The 17826-nt window shown below is 35.4% G+C and overlaps 1 protein-coding gene and 1 pseudogene across 16 annotated transcripts; one reads left to right on the top strand and one right to left on the bottom strand.

The window, feature by feature from the left end:
* Nucleotides 1-641: 641 nt before the first annotated feature.
* Nucleotides 642-12740, top strand: LOC148227380 (PR domain zinc finger protein 10-like). 15 transcript variants are annotated; one of them, XM_088201997.1, is made up of 21 exons: nucleotides 642-690; nucleotides 784-884; nucleotides 3564-3676; nucleotides 3763-4116; nucleotides 4177-4411; nucleotides 4906-5064; nucleotides 5141-5244; nucleotides 5562-5672; nucleotides 6442-6577; nucleotides 6646-6909; nucleotides 6972-7154; nucleotides 7694-7788; nucleotides 7863-7966; nucleotides 8035-8106; nucleotides 8173-8448; nucleotides 8513-8681; nucleotides 8746-8849; nucleotides 8920-9025; nucleotides 9098-9574; nucleotides 9643-9759; nucleotides 11033-12740. In XM_088201997.1, exons 2-21 carry the CDS (start codon nucleotides 845-847, stop codon nucleotides 11537-11539), a joined length of 3726 nt encoding a protein of 1241 aa, XP_088058123.1. In that variant the 5' UTR covers nucleotides 642-690; nucleotides 784-844; the 3' UTR covers nucleotides 11540-12740. The 15 variants fall into 15 exon arrangements, with proteins under 15 accessions (XP_088058123.1, XP_088058132.1, XP_088058125.1 ...); XM_088202006.1 differs by having other exon boundaries at nucleotides 6972-7608; XM_088201999.1 differs by having other exon boundaries at nucleotides 642-702.
* On the bottom strand, nucleotides 12727-14038 carry LOC148227379 (ELAV-like protein 2 pseudogene; annotated as a pseudogene). The gene has a single exon (XR_015811968.1). The product of XR_015811968.1 is annotated as an ELAV-like protein 2 pseudogene (transcript).
* Between the last annotated feature and the right edge of the window lie 3788 nt (nucleotides 14039-17826).

Raw genomic sequence — 17826 nt, 5'->3', positions numbered from 1 at the left:
AATATGTTACAAGGACGGTGATGGTGACGGGTGGCAATCATACACAGATTTGGCCGCTGCAGTAGTATTTTATTGATGATTTATGAAGTATACATGGTTATAAGGCGGACGCGAGACGATGCGTCAGAATGCGCGGAAGATTGCCAGTGTAGAGAATAACCGTCACGTCAGTGCTACTCAAGTGCCGACCAGTTTTGGTCATAAAAAATCTAAATGTAAATCGGCCCCCATAATGTTATTTAGAGTATATAGTTTACACGTTATTTAAATATATATTAATGAACGGGGAGTGAAGCAACAAGCCGTTCTCTTCTCGTTGAACCCCAGCAAAAGAATATCCTGCCATTCACTGCCGTTATGTCAGTGTTACCAGAGTGCTACCAAGTTTTAGCGTAAATAAAATAAATACATATGTATATAAATAAACCTCCATTATACGATTACATATTTATTAAAGAATAAGAAGCTTCGACACGTGCTGCCACCAATAAAAGTCCCATTGAAATGCTGTTACAATTTGGTATTATTTAATGTATATTTATATTTATTAGAAGAATATTTGAACTTATTCAGAATGGGTGTTCTCTATTACCCCAGATGCAGTAAATGAATAGAAAAAACTGCTCAATATTTGAATCGCTGAGGCCAACTTGTTATTTCTATGCGGCGTGAATCCTTTGTAGTTGTCATGTTCGTTTTTGGGTTTATTGTTCTCATAATTACGTTTCAATAGTTACGGCGTCGATTATGTCATTTTTTTAACAAACATAACGTATCCATCAGGTCTGACGGCTGCTGTCAAATGTTGTAGCAGAGCGAAGCTTCGCAGTGAAACTCCGTCACCATGCGGAGCAAAGGAGCAGAAGCAGTCTCCACCCTCGAAGGCATAATTATTATTGATTTTTTCATTTATTTTTTCAAGACAAAATAACATTCTTTCTATTGGCCACTTTGCACTACGCGAATCATCCGATTCGTGTATATGTGCGATTCTTATTGGTAAACCGTTAATTCATTATCGTGTATTTGTATTAAATATTACAATAAACAGTAATTTTATAGTTTATAACACCTACATATAATATTGGCAGTAAAATTTAAATAGTATAAACATTTTATTTATTCATTTTAAAGCGCCAATCAGTGTTTACAATTGTTTTTTATCATCATTGATTAATTTATGTTATGTATGCATTATTATTGTACACATATCGATTCCACAAATAATTATTATTATTAAAATTACTACTTCTAATATGACACTTTCCTACTGTTATTTGTATAGGCTGTGATGAAAGTTGTAAATCAGAGCAACAAATTCTCAGAAAATCGTAAATATTCTTAGTGTTAAGCCAACTAGCTGTTTTACATTCCGACAATAAACACAATTCTTATAAATTTTATCAACCTTTAATTTTTCAAATCAAATTCACTTTTAAATCTATGTTCGAGACAGTTTCGTTTTCATTTACAATTTTTTTTGAGCTGTCATAACTCAGCATCGAATTCTCATCTCCGACTCATTTAGACTTAGTCATACAGCACCGGTCATAACCCCACTCCACAAACATAGTATTGGTATACCGTTTGGTTTCTCCCACTTATGCATTTTCTTCTACATTCTGATGAATACAGATAAAACGGTATTGCCAAACATGGAGAAGACTTTTTTTCCATTGGTGCCCATTCTTCATTTTCAGGATCTTCATAAACGACCTGAAAATAAATGTATCTAATCTAAATATAAAGTTGGTTGTCAAATTGTTGCACATCCCATGATTTTAATTTTACCCTTTGTAAAAAAGCAAACACTCGGAATGCATAGCACAACTGTGCGTTGAAAATTATCAAAAAAATGACATTCTTTTTTGGTACACCTAATATTTTATATTGGTGAATCAAAAGTATACCTTAAATATTTTTTATAGAATGAAAAAGGTTGTAATGTTAAACACCTTCATTCAAATGTCCTCGCCATTTTGATTCATTTGAAGATAAAATGATTCTTGAGAAGATCTGCATATGTCGTACTAATAACACTGTTTTCCCTGAAAATGCAAATGTAGTGCTCCAAACTTACCTCTCGCTTATCCCAAATAGAAATACAGATTATCATGGAAGATGCGGTATTCCATGACACATCTGTAAAAATGAGGTACAGAACGTTTCGTAACTAAAAGCATTACGTTCTGTAACTTTTTAGTCCACTCGTACACTTACTAAAGTGACATAAATATTGAACTTTTATTTGTCGATGAACTCTTCACTACTTAAAAAATTTAAAGCTACTGTTGTGCCTTCGTGTTGCATGCCTAATTCGCCCTGTTACCTGTCGGCTACTCTTCCAACTACATGTAATACTGCTGCTAATTTACAGGATAATATAGCTTTATTTTGAATTTGTATCGTACTTTTAATGCTAGAAGTATCAGTTGAGGCTTTCGATCCTATTGGTACTTCTTTACTTTCCTAAGTATCCCCCGTGATTTCCATTCAATGCTTTTCTGATGAGAGTCATCAATCGCGTGATGACTGTTTATACCATATTCCAGTGCTCTACATCAATTACTTTAAGGTGTGATTTAACATGGAATTATTTTAAGAAACATGTACATTTAAATAAATACTTTGTTCCATAAAACAAATTGTTTGTGCATTACAATAATAAAAAATAAGCATTAAATAAAGGTATTAATGTTCAATAATAAATATTAGATTGAGCAACATTTTATTTGTAGTGTGCACTAAAACTAATTATTTGTACGTTAAAATATTAAAAAATGAGCATTAGTTAGTAAAATATTCATACTGTTGAATATATAACATTACTGTAACTGCTGCGAAACGTCCATTTACTGTTCAAACACACCTAGCCTAATGAAAGTAAATAATTTAAAAAATATTGAAAACAGATTTTTTTAATGCTCATTTTTTAACATTTTAATGCACAAATAATTCATTTTATTGCACACTACAAATAAAATGTTGCTCAATCTAATATGTTTTATTGAACATAGATATATTTATTTAATGCTCATATTTTATTACTATAATGCAGAAACAATTCGTTTTATGGCCATAATGGTAGCAAGCTAGTTTGGTTTCAATGTAAGGAATTAATTGTTCCAATAATATATTGAACAGCAGTTTATATGTCGTATTTAACAGTGATTTACTTAGCTCGTCACCTCGTGCTTAGGAGTTATAATGGATGTACGCCACTCGGAAGGCATGTCTTCTTTCTACCATATAAATAATTGCAATGGCTGCCTACATTTTGAATCTTTTCGCAAATTTTGCTCCCCTGTTGTTATTTGGGTTAACTTTATTTTTTTACTGTATTGGAAGCGTTAAATAAGTTTGAAACATTTAAATGGTACAAATATATTTTTGCCAGAAAGATAAAAATGTATATGTAGAATTGCATCCTAATTTAATTTTTTAAATTGATTCGTTTTTGATACAAAATTTTGCTTTGTCAAAATACTCAAAAATATTTTTTTTAATAATTTCATTTTTACGATTCATTATGCTAAAGTAAGTTTAAATTTACTTCACATTAGGTGATCCACCTGAAGATGGAGGTGTATCTAATAGTGTTCCGAGTGGTGGAATTTCTCAATGGGTATCTAGTACTTCTGCTTCTCACACTTCTTCTGACATGCTATATGTCAATGTATGTATATATATATGTATATATTTATTTTATATAAAATAACACAATTCTTCGTTCATGTTATTATTATCGTATTTCTCTTTTAGCTTGAAGAAACATTTCCACCATCACCACCGTTTCTGGAAAGAGATCCCAACATGAGTTCTACAGCTCGATACTCGCCGTTGCACGGAGCACCTGCCACCTTGCCTTCCCTTCCTCCTATACAACACACCTCACTGCTTCCTACATATCAACACGAAACCATTCAAATCAAGTCAATAAACACAAACGTGTATGGAGAAGACAACCGAAATATCATATCAGTGGAATCTTATTCTCTATCGCCTAGTATAAATGCAAACGTATCGCAAATTGATGACTTACACCACTCGGTCATTTCGCAATACATGAACTCCTATTCGGACCATGTCGTGAACAATAATTCGCTACAATCAGAAGTAAGTTGAATGAACGATATTTATATGAATGTAGGTATTACATTTGAATTATATTTGCAGAGATTGGCTCCACTTTTAAATGCTATCGATGAAGTGTCGTGCGGTGATGACATTCAACACGATGGAAACGGAGGCTTTTATTCTCAACAAATGTTTGTGACGCGCGAAAACTTTGGCATAACGAATAATGAAAATGTTTACTTACCTTCCACTGGCATGAGTTCTGAATGTGCTTCGCCTACAAATCAGAGATTGACAACTTCTGCAGATATTGAATTAGTATATTCACCTAATGGTAAATAACATGAAATGATTTAATATTTGAGCTGTGACAGAATGGCTCCCTGATCGATACAATAAATGGAGCTACAATGCATGTAACAATTACATTCGAATAAATGGCTATCAATTCAGTGGCTACATTTTTCTTGAAATTGTCTAATTAATAAAAATCGATCAACACTGAATGAAACAAGTAATTTACTTATTTTTTAAATCTTCATTTACTGTCATTTGGACTCATTTGACAATCTTTTCTTACAATTTCACGACTAACACTAGTAAGACTTGAAATGTTTCACATTACATAATTTACAATTAAAAGTAATATGATATTGGGCAGAAATACGATGTACGCGCTAGTTTACTATACAGAAACTGACAGCTGTTCGATCTTAGCTTCACTACTATAAAATTATATAACGCTACAATGTCAGTCAGGGAATTTAATTGCCACTTTTTATGTATATATTTATATGTTAATGATTTAATATATTTTTAATGGTTCAGGCGAGTACAATATTATTGAAAAGAACTCGATGAAAACTCAGAACGTCGAACTATTGATCAATGGTGGACAGTCGAATATTCCATATTCTTTACCTAAAGAGAACGGATTTATTATGGCTTGTTCCGTAGACAATTCTTGCGATATTGTCAAAAATTCTGGTAATTTTTTTACAATAATAATAGTAGTATGTACCTATTTTTAAATATTTAATTATATTTTATACTTTTTTCTAAGGTGATCTGATTGCATCTATAGAAGATACTATGCAATACAACAGCAATCAAAGTATTGAAATGAGCGAGGAAAGCGATGATCTCAACTTAAACATCGGGAATCCGGTAAGTGTTTATGACTTCTTGAGTGTTCTCGAAATTACTCTAAAATATAACTTAATATTTCAACGACAACATTAGATTTTTATTGTTGCAAATTGCTTGAATGTGTCAAAATTTCAAAGTCCTTTATTGAATTGTTTGTTGAATTGACGATTCAATGTGAAATACGCTTGAGGTGTGTATACATTAAGCAAACGAACACCGAATGCTCTATTCTCCATAAAATGCATCAAAACTCTTACATAATGCATAATAATACAAATGAAAAACAAATTGTTGGAGTTGTTCTGTAGACCTAAATTTTACCTTTTTTATTGCAGGGTGCAGAAGTAAAGCAAAAAATTCGTTTACTTATAGCTTCGATTCAAAACGAATCACTAAAATCTAAAGCGCATTCAGAATTTGAACTAGATTTTAGGCACTTTGAAAAGGTAAAATAAAAACAGTAATATATTTCAGTATTTTATCTAAAAGTGTGATGATGGTATTGTGAAAATAAATGTTATTTTGTATAACTTTCGTCAAATTAGTTCTATAGAATATATCTTTTATAAAATAATCTAACTAGCAACTTCAGATTTTTTCAAATCTAATTAAAAACATACTATGCTGCAAGATGTTGTCCTTGTTTGCTTAGTGTATGCCACTCTTGATGTAATTAGTATATAAAAGTATTCAGTCCATATCCATATTATCCTATATACATAGTATCCATATTTTTTAAATACACTTACTCACATGATATCTTAATACAATGTCATTGTTTTTACACAAATCCAGCGTTTTCCTTCTCACTCTGTTTTCTAAGCTTGGTTCTCAATGTGACCCCATGCTTTAAAATCTAAAGTAAATACAATTTTTGTACTCTCTTTATGTTTTCGGTTTTAATTGATTCTTCACCCATTCAGAACGATAAAATGTGAAAGAAAAAAGTTGGCAAGACAACTTAAATGTCAGATATAATTAAAATTGTAACTCAAACACTCAAATACTTTTAAATGTACCGATACCTTATTTTATTTAATTATGATACAATAATGCTAATGTTAATGAAACGGTTTTTTAATTAGTTTATGTTTCATTATCATCGAAGTATAACTGTTATGATTTATTGATAAGGGAAGATAGTTCTCTCAACGCATTAGTTCCTTAAACAATAATAATAGCACATATATATATATATTGTTTTTTTTTAAAAAGGACACTACAAGTATGCATATCAAAGAAAATATCAATATCGTAAATGCCGATATGAAAGCCTTCAAAGACGAGGACCAAAAAACGTGCAATAACCGCAGGGGACGTAAGCAGTTGACTGACATTGACATTTCAATCAGTAAGTTCAGCTTGTCTATCTCTACTCAATTCATAAAATATATTCTACAATCGTGCTCTATTTTACAGCATGCATTCCCGACAAATCGGTTCCTTGTCGTGCTAAAGCTTCTCTTCCGGCCTCTCATCTTTCGTTGTGCAATACTAAAAATAAAGATTCAACCGTTTTTGGCGTGTTCGCCCGTCGCCGAATACCTATCAGAGCTCGCTTTGGACCGCTCGAGGGTGTTCGCAAGCCGCTAACACAGGATGTGATGCAGAACTTCACAGACAGTCCAGTCTTCTTTGTACGCGCCAAAGACAGCGATTTTATGATCGACGTTTCGGATGAAAGTATGTTTTATTTTATTTGTAAATTATTATCTTGATATTGTAACAATCCTTTTTGTTTGTAGATATGTCTAATTGGATGCGTTACGTTCGTTTTTCACCTGGACCATATCAAAACGTATGCCTGCAGCAGCTGGATGACAATTTGTATTTTACAAGCTCTAAACCAATACCACCTAATGCAGAATTGCTTCTTGGATACGGTGCGACTTACGCTCGACAGTGGAATCTTCCTACAATAGTTCAAAGTTTGTACTTTAATGAAATAAGGTTTACGCAGTGGAATAACTACATATTTTTTTTTAAACTCAATATCCATACTCAAATTATTATTTTACACATGCATTTATTTATATAAAATATGTAATCCATAAGGCAAGTTAAAGCAATATTACAAAAGGTTACAACCTTCGTTCATTTTATATTGGGCCTACGTACAAAACACTATTATAATAAGAAACATTCATACTTAATTGAATTCACACCAAGCGACAAAATATCAGATTCGCCTAAAGCATTTTGCTAGTGAGAGTCCAATAGGTAGGAGCGGATTCCTCAACGTCCCACTCATTACAGTCTTGTCTTCAACGTGTCTGGCTGAAGAGCAGAGTTATATTATAATCTGGGACACAGTCCCATACACAACGTTCTATAGTCAAATGTATCTATTTCTTCAAGTTATGTCGATTGAAGAATAATTATGTAAATGAAAATTTTTCTCTTAGTATAGAAGCTAAATATTTTTACCATGTTGTGATACTATTGCATGCTTATTTTAATTTTAAAGCGCACGAACCTACAATAGATTGGCCTTGTTTTGAATGCTCTATGCAATTCATGTCTTCAGCAGAACTTCAGGATCACCTAAATATACACGACGAGGTAATCAACGACTTTAATTTTTTTGAAATTACTACATTTAAGAATTAAAGTAATAATTTACCCAATTTTTCCAGATGAATGATTCTTCTGTAAACAAAATTAAAAAGAAGACTACCAAAGAAGTGATCGGCAATAATCACTGCGTGATTTGTACTAAAACGTTTCCTAGATCGTATAGGTATAAATTAATATTGTGCATATTTTTGTATCATTTCTCTTCTATTAAACAATAAATATTATTTGCAGTTTAAAGAGGCATATGCGCACTCATGAAATAGACGCTGGTATCGACACGAGAATCGATCAAGCTCTCGAGCAGTAAGCTTATTTATTTGTGTAATCTTTAACGTAGAAAATTTATTCATTAAAAATATTTAAACACAGATCGGAAGATAACGTGAAAATGGAAAAAGAAGTAATAAAGCCAGTGTCTATTGAAGACGCCCAGATAAGCTTTAACAATCAGAACAATTTCAACATGATTCTGACGGAACACTCTCTTGACACTATCGATGGTAAAATGATGGATATTGATGATATCAAATTAGAAGAAAACAATTCTATGGATTCTATCAGCATGATCTCTAAAGATTTAAATTTAGAGAACGCACTGCAAATGTACGACGAAGAGAATCAGACTGTCGATAATGCTAAGAAAGAGTAATTACTGTTTAAAAACGAATATTTTATACGGTTCATCTATATTTAAATTACTTTTTTGTAGTGCGAATTTTGAGAACAACATGGAAGTTGAAGAGGAATCCGTAGATAAACTTTCTTTTTGTTGTTTGCTATGCGGCAAAACTTTTTACAGCTCCTCTTTACTTTCTAATCACGCCCGCAATGAACACAGGCAATCGGATGGAAGTTATAGTTGCAAGCTATGTCCGAAGGTAATTATACTCGGCATATTTGTTTGTGAAATTAAAAAATTGATCGTTTCGAATGACCTTACAGCGTTTTCCCGATTACGTCGCTATAAGGAAACATATCCGCAGGAATCACAGTGATCAGATTAAATCTGTCCAAAACGATGATTGTACAACAAAGTCGGATAAATTGTATGTCTGATTCTATAATCGTAGAGGTAATCTCGGAATTTAGCAACTTATGAACTTTACAATTCTTTAGGAACACTTCATTTTCGTGTCCTCATTGCCACAAGCAATTCAAACGCAAAGACAAAGTAAAGGAACATATCAAAAAACAACAGCGAGTAATCAATAACAACAAAGAGGTACCTTTTTGCTCTTATATTTGTATAAAATATATTTAACTACAAATCTTAAAATGATAATTGAAATTTAAGGTTATATTTTTATGTGCCGAAAGAGCACACAGTATGTTATCTGATAATCAAACGGATTCGTCGGCATACCTACATTTTACTTACAAATGTCATCCTTGTCGACTCGGTTTCAAAAGGAGAGGCATGTTGGTGAATCACTTGGCTCGCCGTCATCCAGAGGTCAGCCGTGCGACGGTTCCGGAACTGCAGCTACCGATCATGCGCGCAGCTCGCGATTATTTTTGCCAACACTGCGACAAAGTGTATAAGAGCAGTTCCAAAAGAAAGGCTCACATACTAAAAAATCATCCGGGCGAATCGTTGCCGCCGTCGAGTCGAGATTTAAACAGCAGTGAATCGAAAGAGTTGGAAGCTTTGGGATACAGCACTTGCGTCGGCGCCATAAAGAGCGCTCCTCATCATTGCCCGTACACGCCTTGTCACAAACAATACGCATCTAAAGCCAAATTGTCTCAGCACATTCGGCACAAACATATGGTGATTTATCTAGAAATGTTTTGTATACATATTTTTGCGTTTAAAACTAATAGAATACGTTTTTACAGTCGGCCGATTCAATGGAGAGTACCAGAGATGATAAAAGCTCCCAGAATGACAATTCCGATAAAGATGAAAATAAAGGAGAGAATCAATTTTGCGAAGAAGCAGAAGTGTTACAAATGGTAAGTTTCATAATAGCACTCTATAGTAATTTTGATGCCCAGGATATTATTTGAAATTTTCTGTACTACAAGACAGTAATTTTTTAAACACCAGTCTTTGAAAAAGTTATGGCCACTTAACGCATGGTAGCCACAGTTCTTGTGTTGTATATCCTGAAATTCTATCAAACGATACTACGAAATATAAATTCGCATGTCATTTCCGTTGAAGCATAACAATCTTATAGATAATCGACCGAATTTTATTAAAAGAAAATTATGACCTGTGAGTCACTGCTTCAAATGTCTTATTTATTTTTAGTTGCTTTTTAATATCTAGAACTAATAAACTATTCGCTACCTAAAATATTGCTCGGAAAATTCGGGGTCTCCAAGCTGCTCAAAAACTAGAGGCCTTTGGAAAATTGTCGACATGACAACTGATAGTGTACATGAGATAAATAAATCGAACTTACTCGAATATATAATAGTTGCAAAAATAATATATAACCAAACTAAACATACAAAGTCGTGGCTTTTTGTGAACTAGGGGGAAAAGTAATGTAGTTTCGTGTGAGCGAAATTTTACACTAGTAGAGCCTCTGCTGGTATACGCAAATATATTTAACCTTCTTTATGAACTTAATATTTCTCTTCAGGGATTTTACACTGATAAATAAGACAGATGTGTTTAAACATAATAAATATTACCGCATTTGCAAGAATTTCTGATCGCTGCTAAGGTCAAACGAAAAGTCGTTCAATATGAGAACGTTAGCTCAAAACTAATTATTATCCTGAAAATAAGGATCCTCCTTTTAGTATCCTCTGGATTAATCCCTTCGTAGAAGATATGGACTTGCGGTCATTCAATCCTCGATAAAAAAAAATATAAAATTTTTTTTGCCATCACTACTTATTCGTATGGACATTTTCAGCTTTCAACGCTTTGTCTCAACGCAACAAATGTTCTAGCAGAGTAATAGCAACAGATTCACACAAACATTCTTAGAGTTAAATATTATTTTCTCAAAGGTTCAAGACATATTGTTAGCATTTTGGTTATTTTAATTTTATATTAATATGAAGGTTTTTTAGTCCACGAACTTTCTCCTATTTTCTCTAGTTCGCAGGTATAATTACGATAAATTTATTCTGTGATTAGTCATTCTAGCGAAGATATTCTTTTCATTATGGAGAATTATTTTACATATGAATCAGTTTTTTATAGCGGAAAAAATGTAATACAGAATGTTCTCAATCTCAATTTCTAATAATGAATAATATTTTTCAGAACGAAGACTTGATGGACGATGAAAACATATTCATTCCCTCTCCCGAAGACGACACTCTGATGTCGAAGATCGTGCGCTCCGCCTCCTCGCAGCGAATGGACAAAAGCATGAGTTCTTTCGAAATCATCAACGAAGGGTCCGTCATGCTGGATAACTCCAGCGAGAGATCCGACAACTTCATGGATAAAGATCTGTCTGAGGACAATTACCTGAACGATTTTTCGAACTCTTTGATGAGCGACAAAGATAAAAGCTCTAAAACACACGACGACTTCGACAAAACCGTCTTGAACGAGTACGTATACAGCAATCAGAAAAATTTCCCACTCATGTTGCTGTTCAGCGGTGTCAAGATGACGGACAAATCCGACACCGGGTACACATTGAACGACACGTCCAAGGTGCACATATCGGGACACATAGTGAGCATGGAGACGAACAAGCCGCCGCCGCTGAAGAGCCGCTTCGCCGAGAACTCGTACTCGTCGCAGTACACCGATCGCTGAATTCGACCATAACAGCTCTCTCGGTCAATGTTTGATGGCGAATTTTCGAATTCGCTAGTTTTTGAATAATCCCATGAAAGGATTAATTCCCTTTTTTACAAGCGTCGGCATGGACGCCGATGGAATGGGCGGATTTATGACGCAACGACGTCTGCAAACGTCGAAAGAACGCACGATATTTCTACGTCCGTATATCCTCGTCTATAAAAAATCAATTTAAGGCGCACTATTTTTCTAGAAAATTGTAGACATTATGAAAAAATTAGGCATTTTTTTAGACGCTTTCATTTTTCCCGGCTTGCGTATGATTAGTGTTTGCGTTCGTTACGTTCGCCTTCGACGATGAATTTATTCATTGTATCTTTCTTAAAAGTGTAAAATTTCACGCTCGACTCTACAGTCGAAATCTCGTACAAATATATGCAGGATATTGAAAGTTTATCGAAGATTAATTTATGTATTATAGATTAAGTCATTTGTAGTTGTGTTTTTGGTTGTTGTTTTTTGTTTTTTTTTTTGTTGAATACGCGTCGATCAGAGTATTGATTGATTTGATTTTTTTCGATATCGTTAAAAGAAATTCGAATATTTTTCAAACGCCTTTTACATATAACCATGGGATCAATACTCTTATTGAGAAAAAATCATGACAAATAATGAATTTATTATCGTTATACATTTTACGAAATGATGTACTAACATGTTTATTTTACATATTTGCATAGTGATAAAGCCCTCTTTCACTGTATATAATATGTATATTGTTATTATTTTCAAAGTTTATTATCAGGGACGCGCGTCGTTCTTTTTCGTATTAACCACTTTAAGAAATTACTATTCTAGAGCAATAAATTAATATACATATATATATATATACAAATTGAAATATTTTTCAATCTCAAAACAAAAGAGTCATTAATGTCTAGTCAATGTCGATATTTATTTATTAGAATTAGTTAATAAAAAAAATGTGATTTTCGTATTCTCGTTAGATTTTGGGAGAATGAAATGTTACAGTTACTCGACCGCTCTGCGTAATCGATCTCGAACAGGTGTACTTGTTTCAATATTGATATTTAGACCACGTTTATAATACGTAGCGGCGACGAACTGAAACAAAATTATTAGAGAGTGAGAGATAGAGAAAGAGAGAATTGTGAAACTTTTAGACGTAATAAAAAGCCTTCTATCTGTTAAAAAATCTTTTATTGAACGCCAACCGAAGCTAAACTAGGACTCGGTCTCCTCGCACGTTTATTCGTTACAAAAGTCAGTATTTGGAGCACGTCTCGGAGAAAAAAAAATGAAAAGCGTCCGACGCGCGGTCGGCGAGTACATAAAAAAACGTCAACTCGGGGAAATAAATAAAATCGCCCCCGCGAAGAGACGAACGGCCTCGCTCCGTCGCACCGGGCGGCCGGCCAGCCCGGCGCTCGGGGGCCGCGAGTGCTCCGTTCATTATCTCTTGTGGGTCTTGAAGCTCACGGAGAGCGCCTGGCCCATGAGGACGTAGCCGTTGAGCTCCTGGATGGCCATGGCCGCCTGGTCGAAGCTGCGCATGGTGACGAAACCGAAGCCCTTGCTCCGGTCGGTCTGGTGGTCCTTGATGATCTTGACTGAAACGATGGCGCCGTAGGGACCGAACAGCTGCCAGAGCGTGAGCTCCTCGACGTCGGGCGCCACGTTGTAGACGTAGATGGACCAGTTGGAGGCTGCGTGGTCGTGCGCGCCACCGTACCAGGGATACGCCTTTGGTGCAAAGGGGGCCCTGGGGGCCGATCCGGGAGGGTTGCGGGGCTTGTTGGGGTTCGGCTTGTTGGCGAACTTGACGGTGAGGGGATGCGCGAAGCCGTCGGGCACGGCGCCGTTCATGTGCTGGATGGCGCGCTCGGCCTCGTACTGGTGCTCGAAGAGAGCGAAGGCGATGCCGGCCGCCACGCGCGAGTTGACGATGCGGCCGAACTGGGAGAAGATGGCGTGCAGATCCTGCAGCGTCATGTCCTCGGGCAGGTTGCACATGTACAGGTTCCAGTCGGCCTCGGGTTTCGCCGGCGGCTTGGCCTCCGGGTTGAGCAGCGCGTGCGACACCTTGAGCGTCTTGTTCTGCATCAGCAGGCCGTCGAAGGTCTTGCGCGCCTTGGCCGCGTCCTCGGGGTCCGCGTACTCCACGAACCCGTAGCCGCGGTTCGCTATCAGCTTGCAGCTCTCCAGTTTGCCCATGGTGGCGAACAGAGAGTACATCATCGCCTGCGTCATCATCTCGGGGATGTAGTTGACGATCAACTTGGTGGGCGACTCCTCGCCGTAGCGCGCGCGCTCGCCGGACGCCATGGCCGCGACGCCGTCGCCTCCGCCGCCCCCGACCCCGACCCCGACCCCGACCCGCCTGCCTCGTCGCGACTTCGCCACCGCGTCGCTTCAACGCGACCCGGCCGTCGCCATCCCGAACCGCGCCGGCCGGCGCGAGCTTCTCTCGTCCGTTCGCCCGGTCGCCCGACTGCCGTCCGCGCGTTCGTGGCCTAAACGAGTCGCCGGCCGGCCGCGCGAGTATTGTTGCAACGCGCTCGACTCGCAACGCCGATATTCGAATAAATATTTTTATTTCACTTCTTCTCCTTTATAAACAATAAAGATGCTACAAACTATTTTTCGAGCCCTAGCGTGCTAACAAATATTTTCTATATACTTTCCTGTGATGTACACCGAGTGTACGGAAAATCTTAATGTGTAATTTCAAATGTATGACTATTGTCAGTCTGAAATATTTATAATATTTTGGTTACATCGTGATCAATCAGAGTGATGGGCTCCATTAATTGCATAATAAATACTTTAATTGATACACTGCGAAAAAATAAAAAACTGTACTCAGCTTTAAAATATAGCTGTTTTGTTTTGATAAATTTATAAAATACAATATTGAACTTCCATATCAAAGGTGCAATCATTTCAAATAGTCAATTGCACATATCCAAATTCGCTTTGATATATTTTTACATTTTAGAGGGGAGAAACTACAAAATTAGTAGAGAAGCGTAAGTCATTCTTTTCCATTTACCTAATAATACCGTAGGAGCCTATTTTTTATATATAGATTATATATATATATATATATATATATATATATATATATATATATATATATATATATATATATATATATATATATATATATATATATATATATATATATATATATATATATAATAACAAATAACAGCCCGGTTTTGACAAGCAGTCGGCTCCGATCGAGCTTTATACATAAGCACACGTGTTTTGGATTCAGACCTAGGAACTAACCAGTACGCGTATCCCTACACGCAACAAATTCTTACAGATTTTCAAATATTTACAGGCGGCCCTCGATTTTCGCACATAATTGGTTCCTGAAAATGTGTGCGAATGTTGAATGTTCGAAAGTAGAGGGAAGTAAAAAAAATTGAAATTGTGTGTATTTTAAAATATTTATTTATCAAGTAAATATAAGATGTTTAAGAGGCGTTTAAGATACATGTTTAAGTGGGGTTTGCGGGTGTATCCTTTGAAAAGTTATCAAGAGTTAACTGTTTTCCACTATTTTTTTCTTTTCTTCATATAGTATTTTATAACATGCTATGTCTTTATTGATCGCCCTACGCACTTGAGATATGCGTTCTCCATTAGGATCACAATATTCCATAATATAATATTTAAAAATTTGTCAAGATGCGTAAAGGCTTCATTCATATTTTTCATTTAGAGTTTTCCAAAATAAACCTGTCTCATCTAGATTAAATATTTGGCTAGAGGAACATTCTCCATCTTAAATAATTTTGGATAATTAGGAAATAAATTCTTTGGCAGCATCTTTATCCGCATCAGCCGATTCTCCAGTAAATTTAATATTTTGAAAAGAATACCTCATTTTAAAATTGTAAAACAGGCCATTACTTGCTTGAAAAACCATGTTAAAATCTTTTTTTAATCTTTCCTTCCAATCTGTGTGCAAACTAAGAGCTTTTGCTTGAATAATTGAAATACTCAGAGGGACATATTTTTGATGTTGGTCATCGATTCATGATGACAAAGATTTTTCTATTTCGTCGATGTTTTTTTGGAAACATATCTTTAAAGATTGTGGAAATATATCTGTTAATCCACAATTTTGAACGTATTTCTTAATTATATTTTTATTTTGCAAAATTGAACATATCGTAGACCTGTATGTATCATACGAAGGTCCGATTGAAGCAATAGATTCACCGCTATCAGAACGTCTAAATATTTTTGTTCGTATTAACACTGAAGTTGGTAAGTTTCCCACGCATGTTTATAATTAAAAAAAAATATATAAAAAAAAGTTATTTTTTTAATTATATAATAATGAATTGTGCGAAAGTCGAACGTTCGAAAGTCGAGGGCCGCCTGTATTGTATTTTTGTCATACGAGGTTTTATTTTTTATATGTTAAAATTTTTATTCCATTTGAAAAATATTTAAATTTTTAACTCATTTATCAAGAAAACGAAAATAAATAATATCGCGACTCGTCAATTAGTAAAACTCACTTTGCAAATAATCAATACCATAAATTATAACATCCCCTGGTACTATGGGGCAGGGTCGGCTTGAGAGGCAGACGGTACAGGCGATCGCCTGGGGCGCCAGATCGTAATATCAAATAAAGGCGCAATATTCACTTAAAATTGTCAAACAATATTGTTAAATATTATAATCTGATATTATTTGCCGCGCTGATGCACTGATCTAAGCGATTCGCTGTAAAACAATAAAAACATGCCTTTATTATTTCTGTTTGATGCGAATTCAAGAGAGTGGAAGCCGCGAAGTCGAGCTGTTGAAAGAAAAACAGTATGAAGAGGTGAACAACGACGGCGATAATACATGGATTAAGTTCGCTATTAAACGACTAAGCTTCGTATACACAGGTCATTAATTGGCTAGGTATACTGTTCCATATTTTTTTACCTTTATATAAATTGAGCATTATCAACTGTTCGCCGGTTAGGTTTGGTTCGCTATTTCATTTTTTAAGCTTCATATAAATCGAACATTCATTAGTTACAATCATATTATTCTTCCAACTTCCTTCCTAGAGTGTTCCAACTCTGATGTAGGTGGAGTCACTCTTTTTGGAAGAGATTGTAGAGCTCCCGATTGTTTCGTATACGCCACTCGTTGCTTTCGTATATAGCGCCATATATCTTGCGGAGCACTTTCCTCTCGAATATGTCAAGCAGCTTTTTGTCAGCCCTAGTAAATATCCAGCTTTCTAAGCCGTATATCAGAACTTCCGATCAGCGTTTTGAAGAGCAATATTTTTGTATGACAAGATAGTGTCCTCGATTTGATTTGTTTTATTAGGCTGAAATAGCATTTATTTGCTGACTTGATCTCCTTGCTGACATAATTTGTAGCTGTTAAGAAGGTTTCAAGGTTTATACAGTCTCTGACACCCTCAAAAGTGTACTCGTTTATTTGGAGATTTTCACGATTCTGGCTCCTCAAACTAAGCATAACCGACATGTATTTCGTTTTTGTCTCATTGATCTTCAACCTCATTTTCCTGGCTGATGATTCGATGGCGTTAAAGGCTTTAATTAGTGCCTAATTTGATAACGCTACTATATTTATGTCATAAGAAGAGACGAAGATTTCTTATGACTTATTATATACACTGCCGATTATATCCAGTTTGCCACCTTGGATTACTTTTTCTAGGGCAATGTTGAACTGATAGCTTCGCCTTTTTGTAGGCTGTTGAGAGTTCGCAAAGATTTTGATAGATCATTTTGACTCTCATTTGACATTCGACATTTCTCATTTTAAGTTTTAACAAGGAGATTAGTTTTTTTGGTACACCCTACCGTGTACTCTTTAGATTATTTCACGCGAAAAAAATCGCGAAAAAGAGTATCGTGTCAAAAATAATATTAAATTACTTTAATTTGAATTATATTTTTGCGCTCATTTAATGAGTTATTTAGAAATTAATAGAGGAAGGAGGAAAAAGGCGTATTTTTTTTTGCCTGGAGCGCCAAAATACCTAGACCCAGCCCTGACTGTGGGAGCCAATTTATTTATTTATTATAACCAAAACTAAGCGGCACTCTGGTAACATTGACGTGACGGCGGTGGAGCGCAGCACATTTTTTGTCAGATCTTGACGGAATACGACGATCGGCAGTGTTTCGTCCGCCGATCATTCACATCATATAATTTCCAACATGTAATTAATTAAATTGTAAACTAACTTGAATAAGCATTACTCAATCTGTATTTAAATG

This window comes from Plectrocnemia conspersa, unplaced genomic scaffold (assembly GCF_051122295.1).
Source record: "Plectrocnemia conspersa isolate PC_06_02 unplaced genomic scaffold, ASM5112229v1 ptg000013l, whole genome shotgun sequence".
Lineage (NCBI taxonomy): Eukaryota > Metazoa > Arthropoda > Insecta > Trichoptera > Polycentropodidae > Plectrocnemia > Plectrocnemia conspersa.
Note: the sequence above shows the minus strand (reverse complement) of the source record. Positions and strands in the feature narration are given on the sequence as shown.

What these genes read in the sequence shown, in the direction of transcription:
- LOC148227380 (XM_088201997.1), top strand. Translation starts at nt 845, where the DNA reads ATGCGGAGCAAAGGAGCAGAAGCAGTCTCCACCCTCGAAG. An exon ending in CTGACATGCTATATGTCAAT is followed by an intron (nt 3,677 to 3,762) that starts GTATGTATATAT and finishes TTTCTCTTTTAG; the next exon opens with CTTGAAGAAACATTTCCACC. An exon ending in ACGTTTCCTAGATCGTATAG is followed by an intron (nt 7,967 to 8,034) that starts GTATAAATTAAT and finishes TATTATTTGCAG; the next exon opens with TTTAAAGAGGCATATGCGCA.